Source organism: Astyanax mexicanus, chromosome 9 (assembly GCF_023375975.1).
Source record: "Astyanax mexicanus isolate ESR-SI-001 chromosome 9, AstMex3_surface, whole genome shotgun sequence".
In the NCBI taxonomy this organism is placed as follows: Eukaryota; Metazoa; Chordata; class Actinopteri; order Characiformes; family Acestrorhamphidae; genus Astyanax; species Astyanax mexicanus.
The window spans coordinates 28116988-28135709 of record NC_064416.1 but is presented as its reverse complement, the minus strand read 5'-3'; the positions used below and the strand labels follow the sequence as shown (position 1 = coordinate 28135709).

Here is an 18722-nt window from a genome sequence, read left to right as displayed (position 1 = left end):
CTTTTTATAAGCAGGGAAAAGTGGCCAGTCCACCTTAAATTTTACAGATTTTAATATCAGCTGTGCTTGATAATACAAATAGTAAAAGTGTATATACTATATTGTACAGAATGGATGTGAGTATGGAGGGGGGCCTAGGAGCTCTCTGATATAACATTATTGATCATGTGATCATATGGAAGCAGCACCTGCTCTTTAGCTAGTGTAAAACTGACGCCTAAATACTAATAGATTCCTATAATATAAAGAAAAGGAGCATCACCTCGCAGACACAGGCCAGACCTGATTTGGGTCTCCTGGATTTAAAGTCCAGATTATGACTGAAAGAATTTTATTCATAATGTATTAAAATTATTCATGACAGTGCTCTTCAGCAAGACATAAACTCAGGGGTATTAAGATAATGATTTACAACACAGTGAGAGGAGCTCATCTCATCTGTCCTGTGATTCTACTGTAGTGCCAAAATCACACAATGGCAGTTGCTATGGAAACTATCACTACTTCAGAGAAGAGCACGGTCCTAGTACAGACTTCAGTATTTTTGTAGTGCTTTTACAGAAGATTACACTTTACAGCCTAGTTAAAATCAATCAGTCAATCAAATAATCAATCAGCCTTTATTCTGACTCAGAGGTTCACTGAGGGTGACCCTAATTTCCAATGCAGTCGAGCATTTACACAAAACAGGGAATGAAAGAGAAAAATGTAAATAATATTTAATCACTTACGTAAAAACACCTGAATATAAAAAACAACAAAAAAAAAACATCAAAAAGGAAACAAAATTAGCATTAAAAATATAAAATATAATGAATCATCAAATTATGGATTGATTAATAAAAGATAAACATAAAATAAAATATCAAATAAGAACAATAAAGCTTTTTTATTTTATTGTGAGATATTAAGAGTTAGTTCAGTTCAGTTTTAACAGATTAGACTTTTTTTTGGTTTAAATGTATCTATTTTTCTCTTTGCATTAATACAGTACAATACAATTAATACCAATATTATACCAATATTATATCAGTGCTCATAAAAAAAAAAAAAAAAATATATATATATATATATATATATATATATATATATATATATATATATATATATATATATATATATAAACAACTAAAAGGTAAAATAATTAAGATTAATTAAAAACGTTACAGGTTGAGTGGAGGTGGTTAAAATTAGTTACATAAGTTAAAAACAGTGACATTTTTTATGTTAACGTTAATTTTATTGTTCTTATTATTATTTATTATTTATGTAATGTTATTATTTATTTTTAGATTTATTATTTAATAGTTACTTCAGCTTCATTATTTAGTAATTTAATATTCCACAGTAACTTATTCCATTCCTATTAGAAATACCTTACACTTATACATTGCTTATAGTTCAGCCATAAGTGTGCACTAACAGACTGCAGCCCATCTGTGCATATGCACAATTTGGCAGCCACCCTCAACCCAAGTCATTGGTCAGTTTTTTGCTGCAGGACTGCTCTTACATATGTGGGTGGTGGAAAATTTGTGTGGGAAATTTCTTTACACAAAATCAACACTGGTGTTGTAGCAGCAGAGTAGCAGGTGTGTTGCACTGGTAAGAGTGTATCAGGCATTTTTACAGACATCAGTATGAACTGACCACCTATCACTGATAAAAGAGGGTGACTAATAAAACTGGTGCATGGCGACAGATTGGCCACTCTCTCCTACTGTACATCGACACCGTTTCTAATAAAGTGGCCAAGAGGAGTGAATGTCCATTCAATTTGTGTCTCTCTCCATATTTATGATGTACTGTAGGATGCTGTCAGCGATAAACCAACAAGAGGGATGAAAGAGAGGTGGGGGTGGGAGAGCATTATGAGTGGATTATTGAAGCCCCAGAGAATTAAAGCAATTTGTCATCCCTTTGACAACTGTTTGTCACATCCTCTCTGAACTCGCATGAAAAATGCATGGGCCATATGGTGCGCCATCAGAACGCTTGCTGCTGTTATTGTGCAAATCTCTCTGTTTTCCCCCTCAGTCATTCTGACACTTGTTTTGCATCATGCTGTGTTGGCTGAGTTTCTGTTTAACAGAACAAGTGAGTGAAGACACCAGCTCATTTGACATTGGGTGGTTGCCTTTTCTTAGATGAGCTTCAACACTTTTCATTAAATCTTTTGTCTAAAGCAAAGTGCGACACAACCCAAAACCTGGTGCACGTTACACAGATTTTGTGGTTGTGAGGTAAGGTAAGGTGAAATAGAGGCACTGTCACACAGATTATCTGATAGTGTGGAAGCTTCCAAATGGATCAGGCTGCTGTTCAAGAAAGAAAAAAAAGATTGCAACCGATCTGCAATTTGTTAAACTTCATATGGACATGCATAAGGGCTACTACCATGTTTTTGTGGACAGATTAGATTGCAAAATGTCTTTTTTAGAGAACAGAAAACACTTCATTCCATCATAAAAAATATATATCACATCTGTGAAACATGGTGGTGGTAGTTTCATAGTTTGGGCCTGTTTTGCAACATATCTTGTCCTTGGCTGAAAATATTACCTGCGTTGCACAAGCTAACTAGCTAATTAGCTACGTCCTCAGCATTAGCTTGGGGAGCTAGCTAGCTAGCTAACATTATGTCATGTTAGTATGTAATTACCTAGCGTTTTTGTATCAGACTTCAAACTGAGTTGTACAAATGTTTAGCTTTGAACTTCTTCACAGTGCTGAGCTAGCATAGCTATGGCTAATCTTGTTGCTATTTTTGAAATGTGCACCATGTGAAAATGGAGTAGGGAAGAAAGACAGAGAAAGAAACTTGTTTAATAACTTACTTATGTAAATGTTTTATTTTAAAATTAAATTAGTTTTGGAAAATTTCAACCAATTTTCCTACATTTTCTTTATTATTTCTCTTTTCTGTTTTTCATAAAATGATCCTTTCTGCATTGTATTGCCATAATATGATTTCGAAGCGCGCTAAGTGTAACTGAAGTGTTGGTTTTCTATTGGTTTTTAAAATATCAGTATTTTTTAATATAAGTATGGGTGAAAAGTCAATCAACATCAACATTAGGGTAAATCATCAATTCAAGTTGTAAATTTAATGCTGACAGTTTAACTTTGATAGTTATCATTTATTCACTGACTGATTGCTGATTGACTGATTGCTATCTGTGTAATGCACTGTTGGTACTGTATTGATTTAAGCAATTTAAAGAAAAAAATCACACGAATAATGTGGTCTAATACAGTCTACATGTCCCCTTCTATTTTGAGAATCTTGGAAGGAGATCTGTAGGTTAGAGTCTCTCTGCAGTAAAGGTCTGACAAGTTACAGAAGTGTTCTGCTTGAATTTGAGCATAAAAGGACATCTTTTATAATGTGAGCAGCAGGATAAAATGTTCCAGGCCAGCATTTTTTTCATGACATTTCTTCCTAAATTAAACATCGAAAGATGATTCTGTGAAATTCAGTGTTCTCATGAAGGCCTCCGTTGCCTTTGTTTTATAAGGGATACAGTGGAGCCTTGTTTAGCCTGTGCTACATAGGCACAGATTGTTCAAGTACAACTAGGTTACACCGCACTCCCCCCGATTCAGTCTAGTGCTGAAGTATAGCACTCAGGAGAGATGTTCTTTTACACCCGTAGCACATGAGAGCAGTCGATTGCAGTCCCATTCTCTGCTTCAGTTTTAATGGAGTTTGCCCACAGTGACATTAAATATACTATATTATTCAAGTCTGCTTCACTGCACAATATAATACAGTATGGCAGTATTTACAGTCTTTGAATAAATGCTTCTTCCTTCTTCAATAAGACAGGTTTAAATCTAATCCAGAAACAATAAAATCTACATTTATAACAATGAAGGTGTCAAGAAGAGCAATGAAACAGAAGAACCACTTTTAATTCCCTTTAGAACCTTTTGTTGTATGCATTATTAGAGTGAATTTATATTTCTAAAATTGCGGGAACATTTGGGGGAGGGGCTAGTAGTCACTGGTTTGTTTTCACACATACGATTTCGAGAAACACTTTTCTGTGCCTTGAGCTGTTTATTGCTTTCATTATATTTCTTGTTTACACACAGACAGTAAATCTCAAAAGAGTCAATTTGAAGTGAACCGCATTAAACCGATTAGAGTAGAACCAAAAAAACTTTCACACTTGACCATTCTCACATCAAATTCACCATAGAAAAATGATACTGCATAGTGAAAATAATACTGCAATATGTTCACGCAGCGGGTGAAATTGGCCCAAATTTGATTTTCTTACCATTTGCGAAGTTTATTTTAGGGTGTTCACATTATGGGCCTTATTGTAGCGGCCTATAGGCGAGCTATCAACCATGTTTGATTTTGGGGCGGGTCGGTGTGTGTTTGGTATCATAAAGACATAAAAAAGTATGCCTTGCACAACTCGAAATAGGCAGAAGCATGTATTAATTCCTTTAATTAATCATGGGTGTTTTTTGGGCTTAAGGTGCAATAAAAACAATCAGCATGTTATCTGCCATTCTCTTTAAGAGCCAGGTGCACTCTGACTTTGGTGAATTGGTATTTTAACAGCGCAGCACTTCTGTTCACTTGTTCAGGCACGTTTATTTTGTATTCTGTTTGTTGTTGATGTAAAAATTGGATTTGTGCACTGCTGTGCATCCATGTGTGTGTGTGTCTAATGAGTGGGGGTGTAGGCGGGCTGAACCTGCATTGCCAATTCACCAATGAACATCTGAAGGTTGACTGTTGTAAGATAACAATACACCAGAAATTTACCAGAACATACCTCATTTCCTAACCACCACCCCCATTGGCATAGATATTTTTGTAAGCGTCTTTGCAATTTAAATGACGCATGTGCAAGCCGTGAAAATACTGTTGGTGGGGTGTAAGATAGCAATGATCATCACAACAAGCCTTGAACATGGTGTAAGATATTGTCCTATTTTTTAATGTGACACATATCTGACGTTCATCTGAACAGTTTGCACTGTGTAATTGATGTGCATGTGCAAAACATCAATGCTTCGCTTGAGGTTTCAGTTTCATACTGGTCAGAATCACATAAACTGCTCATAGTTCAAGCTCACTGTAAAAAAGCACTTTATTTAGCCTTAGAAACTGCTTTTTATTTTCCTATAACACTGAAGCCAATAATGATGTGCCATATTGTATCGTACACAATAATATCGCCAACATTTTTGAATACTGTGAACGATAGTATACCCTGAAATATCGTGCCATATCACCCACCCCTAATATAATTATCACACCATGGTACTACTTTTTCGCTATTTTTAAGAAAAGGAAATTCCCACTGGTCTCATCTGCCAGGATGTATCTACTAGAGACAGATTATATCAGTCCAGTATAATTTATCTTACTTTAATCCTGGATATATGGAGATATATTTGGAGTGCATTATTAGTATTATGACATTCTGAATCATTTACTTCTATTATAATATGATTAAAAATCTTAGTTAAGGGTGTTCCATATCATACCGTAATATGCAATAATATAATTTAATTTTTATTTTGTTGTAGTAGTGTATTCTTGAAATATTTTAGTCATATCTCCAAAAGTATCACTATTGCAAAAATACCATGAAATATCATAATATTATATTAGGGCCATATAATGTAGGATTTGACATAACGTTGAGGAGTAAAATGTGAATGATGTGTATGATGTTCCACAGCACTACTGGCAAAATATACTGTGGGCAGAAGAAACCAAAATTGAGTTGTTTGGAAGGAACACAACACTATGTGTAGAGGAAAATGGTACAGCACACCATCATCAAAATCTCATTCCAACTGTGAAACATGGTGAAGGGGGCTGCTTTGCTGCCTCAGGGCCTGGGCGGATTGCCGTCATCAACGGAAAAATTAATTCCCAAGTTTACCAAGACATTTTGCAGGAAAACTCAAGACCATTTTTCCGCCAACTGAAGCTCAACAGAGGATGAATGATGCAACAGGACAGCGACCCAAAACACAGAACTAAATTAATAACCGAATGGTTTCAACAGAAGAAAATACACTTTCTGGAGAGTCCTGAACTCAACCCAATTGAGATGTAACTGAACTGAACTGAAAAAGTTTTGTGAAGAGGAATGATGGTCCAAAATTCCTTCTGACTGTTGTGCAGGTCTGATCTGCAACTACAGGAAACGTTTGGTTGAGGTTTTTGCTGCCAAAGGAGGGTCAACCAGTTATTAAATCCAAAGGTTCACATATTTTTTCCACACTGCACTATGAATGTTAACATGTTGTGTTTAAAAAAAACATGCAAACATATCCTTTTTTATGGTATAAGTTTAAGCAGACTGTGTTTGTCTATTGTTGTGACTTGATGAAGATCAGAACACATTTAATGACCAATTTATGCAGAAATCCAAGTAATCCCAAAAGGTTCGCATATTTTTTCTTGCAGCTGTATTTGACTTTGAATTGTAGTGGAGTTAAAGTAAAAAGTCACTCCAACGTGTTACTTTGTTACTCTCCATCATCTGAGAACCACACATCCCAGCTAAGAGCCTTTACTATTCACAAGCCTTTATTTTTCGGAACATATAATGATGCAAACATCACCTTTTTCATTTCCTTTGGACCCACCTGTTCCAGCACATTACCTTCTCTCCCATTACCATGGTTAAGGAGCTCCTCAGCAATGGGCCCTTTTCCAAATCCTATTAATAAAAGCCCATTCCTGAGAGCTGCGATCCTGACATGCATTTTCCATTCATACGGATATGGCACCAAGCTGGCTGAACCGCCCACACAACGCTGAGGCTCGAGTTCTGACTCATGCAAACTAAGGAAGCACGTGTGACAGAATGCAGTCACATAATACACACAAACACATTTATACACAAACTTACACACACATACATACACAAACACAGACACACAGATACTCTAAAGCAAATATCAGACTGTGAGTCACCTCTTACTGAAGCATTACAAGCTGTTACACTGTACCAGAGTCCATGTAGCCCCAAAAATAATCACACGTGATAAATCTGCTCATGAATTGAACTCTTCCAGTAAAAATCATATATTACCCATTCTGCCTTTTGGGAGACAGGGTTGCCAGGTCCAACAAAATATCCAGCCCAAAGTCAGTCTAAAACCCACCCTTAAGAAGCTTAAACCAGCCCAAGATATATGTCTGTCACACGTTTAAAGCAATAGGTAAAACAACTACGAGTGTACGACTTTATAAGGGATTTGTTAATAGGATTGCTATGTATCATAAAGTTATTAATAATATTGTAACATTAGTGTTTATAAGTTCTTTTATAACAGTTTTATATGCCAGTCAAGACTTTTACTTACTCTTTTCTGTTCTTGCCCCAACTCTCTTTAACCTTTTTAACATTGATTTCTTGTTTTTGGTTACATTGTGAGCTTTCTCTCTCTTGCTCTCTATACTGTTTGTGCTTTCTTTTCGCAAACATGTGAAAATATTATGACAAAATTAAAAGTTTTACAGTCAAATCTAAAATAAAAAAGCTAATTATTTAATTAAAAAAAGTTTTATTTTGGCCTTGCCTTTTTGGAATGAACTGCATAATTAATGTCAAAAATAAAATCTAAATGCAATGGTAACATTTTTATTGATTAGTCCTTGGGTTACCTCCCATAGTGATGATCTTCTGGTTCTTATTGTTGTGATCCAAAAAAGATTGATTTTAGGCTGGACTTTTACACGTTTGCCCACCGTGTTGACGTAACATCCAACGCAACACACACTTTTTTGGTGGTCACAGTACTTTTTAAAAGTACCCCAAAAAACAAACCCTGCCACCTGGCAAACCTGGCAAATCTGTTTGCTAGAAAACAGCTTTTCTTGTTTGTAACTTTTCTTCACTGAACTAATCTAAATGAAGCACATGCAAGTTTTTAATTTTCAAATAACTGTTGTCAATAGAAATAATAGTTGTCAATAACCGATTTCGCACAAAAGGGAGAAATATTTGAGATATTGTTGTTGGTTCAAAGTGGCTCAATTGATCATCAAAAGTCATTCTGTGAAATCTTGACTGCAGCATTCTCAGCTTACAGCTTGCAGGGCTTGTTACATATGCCAGCAGAAAAAAAACATTGGAAAAGGGAAAAAGTGAGGGAATAGTAGATTTTTTATTACTTAATAGCTTTAGTACTTCATTATTTGCTATGGAAACTAAATACAGCAGAGTGTCATCAGATCTGTGCACAGCACGTCTCAGTAGGAGTGACATTAACATCAGGCAACGCCAGTCTGGTAAGAAGATGCCCTATTACTTCACCCAGCATGACTCATTATTACACATCCCCCCTCATCTTCATCACCAAACTCTGGGCACACTGGGACATGTAAAAGGAAGTCCACCTTTAGCCACCATTCTGCTTAAAAAAGGAGTACAGATGTTTAAGGTATTGGGCCAACCTAGCCATACAGTCTGCCTGTACAAACATTAATAAAAGCAAGGGATGTTGTAAAGAGGAAGACAGAGACACTAAAATGAATTAAACGTGAATGCATAATGATTTTTTTTTTAAGATTCCTAAAAGGAGCTTCTGTCCACTGGTGTCACCATTTATACACACAAACCTGACTGTTATGTACTTGAAGTGTACTATAAAGTGAGGTACTGCATTTCTCTCCCGCAACTTTATAGAAGTGTGTTTTTATGTGAAGGACCCTTTATAAATTTACTAGATACACTAGATACTAGATAGATATACTAGATACACAGAAAATTGTCCAGCATTCTCACCTGGGCTGTCCTTTCAAGGGGTATGTGGGACACTAGTAAACGCTAGTGATGCTAAAAGCCTAATGCTAGTGGATTTGCTTGTTTCCTAGTTTACTAGACATACTTGTGTTCAATGTGCACACAACAACAAGATAAGAAAGCAGCTGCAGATTCAGTTTCCCTGGAGAATTAACCCTACTTTTAACCCTTGATTGAGCTTTAAATACTACTAAATCATTTTAAAATCTTATTTTTTATTTTATTTTTTTTTTTTTTCTTTAAATTTAGCTAGGCAAATTGTCCCACCCACTCAGCTGTATCTCCCCCATTACAAGTGATGCCACAACACCAGGAGGCTGAAGACTAGCACATGCCTCCTCCGACACATAAAGTCTGCACCGCCTCTTGTCGAACTGCTGCTGATGCAACATTGCTGAGTAGCATCACAGTGCGTTCGGAGGAAAGCGCAGCGACCCGGTTCTGATACATCAGCTCACAGATGCCTCATGCTAATTGACATCACAACATGAGTGATGAGGGGAAAGAGCTCCAGCTACTCACCCAGAGAGAGCAAGGCTGTTATATAAAATGTTATATTTTATTATAATAATAGTCTACTTGGTTTATGTGCAAAACAATTAACGTATATTATTCTCTCTTAATGTCATACCTACTCAAGCTGTATTGTAGTATACATGAAAAAGTATGCTTTATTTGACTGTTTAAAGTTGGCACTGGTGATATACACAATAAATATACACACATTTCATACTTGGTAATTATATATTCTTATATAAAACATTACATAAATATGCATAACAATTTTAATCACTCTTTAATTACGATTTAGTACAAGTGAGTAGTAGTATACAGTATAACTACTTCAGCATTAAATATACGTTTTTTTCACCAGGAACTGTTCAAAATTTTGAGATGCTGTTGTTGGTTGATGAATATACAGCTCTGGAAAAAAAGAGACCACTTTAGTTTCTAAATCAGTTTCTCTGATTTTGCTATTTATATGTATATCTTTATGTAAAATGAACATTGTTGTTTTATTCTATAAACTACAGACAACATTTATTTCAAAATCCAAAACAAAAATATTGTCATTTAGAGCATTCACTGCAGAAAATGAGAAATGGCTGAAATAACAAAAAAAGATGCAGTTTTCAGACCTCAAATAATGTAAATAAAACAAGTTCAAATTCATTCAAGTTTTCATGCATCTTGGCATATTCTCCTCCACCAGTCTTACACACTGCTTTTGGATAAAGTTATGCCAGGTTTTCAATTTGGTAAAATTAAAGAAACTCATATTTTTTTCCAGAGCTGTACATTACATTACAGTGAAAAGTTTTGTGCTTCTAAAGTGTTTTCAAGTGGCTGTTACTATTGCTACACTACAAGCTAACCTGACAGGTAGTGTTAAAAAAACACTTGTTCTTAAAGGATCTTGGCTTTGTGTGTTCTCTTGTTTGTTTGCAGCTCAGCAGACTGAGGGGTGTGGAATGACTGAGGTCTTTGACGTTGCTCTGCTAATACTGCTGGCCTCAGAAGGGGCCCACTGCCAGGAGCTCAAGTCATCATCTGCACTATTAATACTCTCTTTAAAAGCTATTGTTGGTGTGGCTCAACCTCTCTCTACCCTCTCTCACGCTGAGGGGTGTCAGGCTGCAGTGTGTCAGACTGTGCCTGGTAGTCTGTGCAACGGCATGTTGTCTTGGTGTTCATGAAACTAGGGAATAATTTGGGATCAAATTACAAACTACATTTAACTGTTAACATTTTTATTGAATAAACAATATTATGGTTTGCAACAGGTTTATATTGTTCTAATAAGGTTTGGGAGGCTCTAAGGACTACATAATATTTTGCATTTAAGCAATAACATATACAGTGCTACTATCACACAGATAAAGAATGAAGATCATGTACAATACAATACATAAGGATACATAGATATTAATAAAATCAAAGAATCCAAATCTCTAAAGCTCTAAAGCTTATTTTTCATTAGGTATGAGTATTTAGGAGTTATCTGTATACACTGACATGCCAAATGTCATTGGACAGGAACTAGTATTGTCTCCCATAACTTTCTGAAGATTTCTTTCAGAGTTGCTTGTTTGAATGCATGGACAGATCTAGCCAGATACCGCATGTCATGATCATTACACCTGCTGAGCTGTCCACTATGCGTGGTAATTATGCAGAATTTTTACTTTAAAATAATTCTCTATTTCTTCAGTTTTATTCCAGTATCAGCACACATGAAACAGCACAACACGTGAGCTGGACAACTGCAACTGCATAGAAATGCATAAACCCTCAGTCCACATGCTTCTTTCACTTTCAGTGATAGTTCGATCTTATGCATCTGAGAAGTGTGCCATTCAGGGTGTCTCAAAGCAGATTTCACTTCCTGACTTTGGAGCGCTTTTAGAGCCCTGAAGCAAGAAATTCCAATTCCTACGTAATACTGCTTTAATACTAAGGGCCCTATTTTACACCCTGCGAAAGGCGATGTTTCATGATGCTCATTGCTATCTTACGTAGCATGTGGACACGTGTTCAGGTAAATGTCTGGCGTATTGCTACCTGGCAATGGAAAACACAGGTGCACCACTGACTGAAAATAACCTAGACAGATATCAACAGTCAGACATTCATTGCTATCTTGGCAGTAAATTCTCACAGACACATCCCCAATGCATGTACATCCTAGTTTGTTACACACATGGACCTGCAGCAATGCACAAACCCCCAGCGCGTGCCTTCTGTCAGCTATGCAAACTTTTACATGAACAATAAACAGAAGGAACAAGCATGTCAGTTTCTTCTGCTGAGAAGCCTTGGGCACGTCGAGGTAGCTGCGCCATTAAAATGACGATAGCAAAGACACACTGACAGTCCCTGAATTAAGGGAGTGTCTGTGCATGGATGACGACTAGCCTATAGAACTCTAAAATAGGGCCCATGCCTCAAAACAAACTTCATGCAAATATGCTTAGGCAGGCCCTTTGGCATATGCAGATTGTGTTTTGGACATTGTTGCATTAAAAATGTGTCACAATGCATTTTATAACACAACAAAAGCACAACTTTGTCTTTACTTTACTTTACTTACTGATGCCGTGCCTTTTTTTTTACAGTCAACTGTGATGAATGTAACCTTACGCTTTTTATAGATGCTTTGATTTGTCCCCTGAGTGTTTTAACCACCACAGTAATACAAGATCTATGTTCAGTTTGTACATCCTTAGCTAGTTTGTAGAGGCTAGAAACAAATCAATAGCATAGTCTGAGATACTGTTTAATGCAAAAGTCAGTATGGATACCTAGAAGAAAAGTGATAATTGAAAAGATGGGTCTTCAGATGTTTTTTGACGACTCAAGTGATTCTGCTGTTTGGACACCAATCAGACGTTCGTTCCACCACTTAGGTACCAGGAGAGAGAAAAGTCAGTTTGTATAGCAGTCAGTTTGGCTTCTTGTGTAGAGTATGTTTCAGGCCTAACACTAAATAAGTTTTTTTTATAAATTACAACAATTAAAACTTGTGTATTTTGACTCCCAAAATTACAAGCATGGTGTTGAAAGGGATGATGATTTCAGGAGCAGATAAACACATGTAATCACTGCACAGTAAATTGAAGACGGGTGCCTCCAAGGAGCATGTAAAAGCAGGAATGTGGTTGTTTAAAGTGTAGCCCATTAGGCATTAAAATAGCTTTCTTTGAAACAAGTAAAGATGAATTGGCTTGTTTGGTTCTTAGTGGCTCATTTGTCATTTTGACAGTTTGACAGAGGGCTTAAAATACCTGCTCAGACCAACAAAAAACAGATTTGTTACTGACTGATGTTCTTGAACTTGGTAGGGTGTGGAAACAAAAGAAATCAGGCCCAGGAGCTAAGAATTAGCCCTAAACAAATAGTAAGTGATATCACTGTTTTTACTTTGTTAGCCATGTGAGCATTTGTGTGCTACATTATTAAAAGTGGGTTCCTTAAGAGTTATTCTCCTAAGCCATTGATTTAAAATTGAAGCTTGACCATTAAAAGAACCCTTTCAATTATATGTGAAATGACACATTAAAGTCACAATTCGATTTGCATTGTGGTTAGAACTTATTGTTTAGTATGAGTATGGCACAGAGGAAAAAAATAAATGGGGTTTACCCATATTTATTTTCTTATTCATTTGAATAGCAAGTCATTGTTTTAGTTAGTTTGTCACATGTAGTGTAATATAACTAACGCTCCCTTAAGGTAGCTAATACAGCCTGGAGTGTATTAATTAAACAGTAAAGTGTTAACGTTAGCTTGTTCAGGGTGTTTTCACACATACACTTACAAAAACTCTGATACATAATCCTTGTCCAATCCACCATGATTTCCTAAGTGGAAATAATGTAGTAAAGCCAGAAAAACCTGAACTGAAAATAGTAAGATATAAAGAATAAAGAGAGACAATTATGAGCATATGAGCAAGTTTCATTTTGATAAAGGAAAGAGAGAAGAAGTGAGAGGGGGGGCAAAAGACTACAGTAAACATATCAAAACTATCAAACCACTACAGTTCCCACAATCCCATGCAAACCCAACATCCTACAGCTTAGGATTTCAAGGTGACACACTTGCTTGAGAAATGTCTGTGTTCACTCTATTAATCTGAACCTGCAGTTTATTATTCCCAGCAATGTATGTAGAAACAGATATGCAAAATACAATAAAATATTTAATTTGCAAAATACACAGCCACATAAGTGACTTGGGCAATTCAGATGTAGTGTACTTTGATCTGCATACTATTTACTAAATTATAAAGCGTTATAGAATGTCTGGAAAATGCCTTATCCAGAGAGACATTGGGGGCTCCTCCCCTTTCCTGACCTGGAAAAACATCCTGCTCAGACCAACCTGCATATCACATTTGTTTTCAGTTTATTCTGGCACATCCATTTCTTTGTTAACATTTTCTTACATATTTTTGGGTTAAAGTGGGGGTGAGTGCCATTTTGTTTGACTACCTTTTTTCCTGTTTTGGAGACAGGGATTTTTTTGGAGGGTAGGTTTTTGTGTCTTTTGTTTTCTTTATTTCAGATTTAGTTGGCTGTGTGTTTGTCTTTGTTTCGTTATATTGGCCTTGGCTCAGCCCTGATGTCACATTTCCCCACTTCTTTTAAATAAAGTCAATCCTGTTTTTTTATTTTTCTCTCTCTCTTTCAGTGTGCACTTTCACATGTTGTTGCAGCCTGACCCTATATCGGGTCCTAACAACATGCTTGTATTTAAATATGTAAAATATATAGTTTTACCAACTAATTAACCCTCTCATGCATGAATTATAATAAACTCAGTCAGGATTTTTTTTCTAAGTGTTTTTATACATCCTTAGGGATGTAAAACAAGGTTTGAAAAAAATATATATTCTATCTTTATTCGATAAAGAAATATTTATCTGTCCACTCAAGTGTACTTCATGCATTTTTTGTTGTAAAAAAAACACAAATGTAATTCAGTTATACAGTTGTAATATGGTATTCTGTTGGAATAGTGGAACTGAGGAGGATATTGTGACACAAGAAAATGTCTCTGAACCGTAGAACCTTATAGAATCTTGATTGTGACTGGTATTATCATACTGTATTCTTGTCAAGTCTCTGAACTGTTAAGTGAGCATATTCTCTTATAGTATTTTATAGCATGTATCATATTTCCTGTCAAATCATGCTTGTTGCTAATTTCTGAGACTATTTTCTATGATGGTTGCCAAAGCATACAGGGCACAAAGCTACAAGACACTGCATGCAGATGTACTTGGTTCTTCGTGTGCTGGCATTTTATACTTTCTTGAGCTGGGGCCAGTGGTTTCCAGGGGCATACTGGATATTGGGGTGCCCTTAGTTTCAACAGCCTCATCTCCTTCATCTCCGTTCCTCAGCCTCAACTCCCTCAGTAACATTTCCAGACTCACCTTCACTATCACTGCTTGACCCTACTTCTCTGCTCGCAACTGTCTGTACTGGCAGACATTCCTCAATTAAAGAAGTTGATTTACAGCCAAAACATTAAACAATATGAATTATTTTAAAAACAACACTGGAAGTAATTGACATTGCATAAAAGTTGAAAAATAGCTAATGATGCATGATGTACAATTAAGTGGACAGATGATTAATCTACAATTCCCTCCAATATAAAATCAAAATTTGAAAATCTTTACATAATATGTCACCTTAGATGTTACTTGATGTAATTATATATTTTTTTACCTGCGGTGATATAATTTTATAAAAGGTAGAAACAAAAATAGCCAAGGTGTTTGGTGGTTTTCCCTGTCTGCCGGCCATCTTGATTTCATTGACTTCTTTTTCCCATTACAATGACCAACCAATGGGATTTTTTGTATAGGATGATGCAATAGCTTCCACTACAGTGGACTATATGCAGCAGTGCCCAAAATTGCAAGCATATTTAAAGAAAAAAATTTTTTAAACAGCTGTACACTGTAGTGACCTCTATGCATGAAAGGGTTAACCATTGACATTCAAAATTAGATATTTCTTTAACAACTTTCCTTGCAGCATTTTTTCATCACAACCTTCCTCAGATATAAACTAACTGTTTTGTTATTCTGCATTCAAGACTTCCATACAGTCTATTCTAACCTCTGTCCATCATTAAAAGCTCCTACAATGGAAGCACAGAACAGGCTTTCGCAAAATGTCACATTCCTTTAAAATACCAGTGGAATGTGTTGCAATAACAAGTGCAGCCAGCGCGGGCTCCACCTAGCAATTTATAAGACTTAAAGGATCTGCTGTAAAGCTTTGGAGCAAGACACCACAAGACACCTTCAGAGGTGTTGCAGAGATGTTGTTTTGAAAGCATGCAGAGAACATCATATTAGGGAGATGGTGGGATCATGATGTGTTGACACACGGGTCTGTTTCTGAAGCATGTTTTGAATTTTACACTCCCTTGTTGTGTTCCATTTATGATAGCTAACTTTGTGGTAGCTTTATTATAGCTTTTAAATATTTTAATCAACTTAAGCTGTTGTGAAAAGTACACGTTTTATACCTTTGTTTGCTAGTTTTGGCTCTTATAACCAGTTTTTTTAATAAAACATCATACAGTATCTCACAAAAAGTGATTTTTGCTGTACACTTTTTTGTATTTAAATTTTTTCAATAGCTTTTCAAGAAACAACATTAAAAATATGACACTTTGATAAAAAGTACTCAGTATACAGCTTGTATTACAGTGTATAACAATTTGCTGTGCTTTCAAAATAACTCAAAACACAATTGTTGATGTTTAAACTGCTGGCAACAAAAGTGACTACACCTTTGAGTAAAAATGGCCAAATTGTGCACAATTAGCTTTTTCCTCCCCTGTGTCATGTGACTCGTTAGTGTTAGGAGGTCTCAGGTGTGAATAGGGAGCAGGCCTGATAAATTTGGTGTTATGGTGCCTGTGGTCTGATGAGACCAACATAAATTTATTTGGTTCTGACGGTGTCAAATGTGTGGTGGCTACCTGTTAACAGTACAAAGACAAGTGTGTCTTGTCTTCAGTCTAGCATGGTGGTGGGAGTGTCATGGTTTGAGGGTGCATGTTTGCTGCTGGCTGTGGGGAGCTAAAGTTCATTGAGGAAACCATGAATGCCAACATGTACTGAAGCAGAGCATGATCCCCTCCTTTCAGAAACTGGGCCGGAGGGCAGTGTTCCAACATAACAACCCCAAATACACCTCCAAACTGACAACTGCCTTGCTAAAGTTGCTGATGGTAAAGTGTTATTTTGAGGGAACAGCACATTTACTGTTATACAAGCTGTACACTTACTACTTTACTTTACTATGGTTTTCTCAATCATAGTAAATAGACAGCTTTGTATTTTATGGACAAATTTACTCTCAGAGTACAGCAAACTAGAGTAAGCTATTTCTGGTCTCGATTAGTGTCTATAGTCCACACTTACATGGGCTGTAAATATTTTAATTCAGTTTCATTCACATTTTTTCATTAAATTCTCTAGTTTATTTAATTTCTGCTCATCACATTCTTCATTTCAGGAAAAAAAATATATATTTTTACACGCTTTACTGGACTGTGCTGTTTTGACATATTTGCATGTTGTAAAAAAAAAGTAGTTATACAATTAGATATTTGTTACAAAATATAAAAAGGTGATATATATATATATTTTTTTTTTACATTTTTGATAACAAGACGAATTAATTCATGAACAAAATATTGAATTTAACCTCAAACGTTCAGGAAATTGAACTGTTACACTGACAATTAGTGTTTATAATTTCCCCAATTTTATGTTGTGTATTTTAGATTGGGAGGGGCATCAATGATTTTTATTTTAAATAAAATAAAATCCTTTCTTCTTTTATTCTGAAGAAATAATGAATTTATCCTCAGACGGACGGGGAACTGGATTGACAGATATTTTACTGACGGTTATGTTGGGCATAATATCAGATATATTACATAATCAAATGTGAAGGAGCCACAGCGTGAAGAACAGAAACCTGAGCAGAGAGAGAGAGAGATTTAGAGAGAGAGACAGAGATACACAGCGCCCCTACCGCTCAGAGAGAGGCCTGCGCGCGCGTGTTTTACTGCGTGTGTATGTGTATCTCTCTCTGTATGACTGTATGAGTGTGTGTGTTTGAAGTAAAGGCGGCGCGAGCAGCAGACGGACGGCTCTGAAGCAGGCGTTCGCGGTGTCCGTTTCCCTCAGGCTGGCCGGCCGCGCGCGAGGAGCTTCACGCGCTGCGAGAATCACCGCGAGACTCTCCGCGGCTTCGAGACTCCGGAGAAAACCATCCGGAGAGGAGGGGGGACCGGACACAGCGCGAGACAGAGACAGAGGGAGAGACAGGGGGAAATATGCCGCGTGAAAACAAAACCCGCAGCTCTGATCGTCATTTCCCCGTCATTCCTCCTCTCTCGCGCGTCTCTGTTCAGCGCACGAGCTGCTGAGATGAGCGGCACAGCGCGCGGAGCCCAACAGCCAGTGACCGGACAGAGCGGAGCAGATACGTCCTCCGCTCACTGACGGGTGACGGAGCACGGGGGACACGGGGGCTGCGGCGAGGAGCAGGAGCAGCAGCAGCAGGTCTCCTCCGCGTGCGTGCGTGTGTTTGTGTGTGCGCGCGCTTGCGTGCGTGTGCGTGGCGTGTGTACACGTGTGTGTGTGTGTGTGGAGGACAGGCGGCCGCGGCGCTGCTTATGTTGAGCCCCGGGCAGCTCTTCTCTCCCCGGTCCGTTCCTGAACCGCAGCCGCCGCCGCCGGGATGCAGGAGAAACAGCAGCAGCAGCAGCGCGGCTCTGAGGACGCGCCGCGAGACGCGATGAAGAAAAAAACCTCCTGCTTCTCCAACATCAAAATCTTCCTGGTGGCCGAGTGCGCGCTGATGCTGGCGCAGGGCACTGTGGGAGCGTACCTGGTGAGTGACCAGCTCTGACCTGACTGCAGGCCTGCACACACGCAGCAGACACGCACGCAGCTCCACGTGCCACTGTGTTTGTTTCTGGGGGTCTTTGGTTGGGATCAGGCTGGAAGGGGGGCTTATAGCTGAGATTATGGTGTGCTGCTGCTACCTGCTAGCTCAGGATGGACGGGGGATGATGATGTATCGTCGTCACACCAGTCAGTGCAGTGCAGTCCAGTCATTCCAGTCTAGTGCAGAAACAGAACTAACTGTACCAATAGGCTGCTGACGGTGATGACTCGATTCGGTCTGATCTGATCAGTACTGTACACCGATATTTAATGTGCATATTATCACTAAGGTAATTCTGACCTGGTAAAGCGAGCATCACAACGAACACCAGAAAGGTTATCTTAGTGCTGTGATAGATAAATGCTTTTGGGCTCCTAGGCCCAAGGCCAGGATATTTAGATGACACTTGGGTACTGTGCTATAATATATATTT

At 37.5% G+C, this 18722-nt stretch overlaps 1 protein-coding gene across 1 annotated transcript in view; it reads left to right on the top strand.

The window, feature by feature from the left end:
• Positions 1-17374: 17374 nt before the first annotated feature.
• slco3a1a (solute carrier organic anion transporter family member 3A1a) overlaps positions 17375-18722 on the top strand; it is an 83351-nt gene continuing 82003 nt past the window's right edge. The window contains exon 1 of the mRNA XM_007254473.4: positions 17375-18232. Within this exon, the coding sequence (XP_007254535.3) occupies positions 18080-18232 (153 nt within the window). The 5' untranslated portion in view covers positions 17375-18079. The remainder of the gene's footprint in view (positions 18233-18722) is intronic.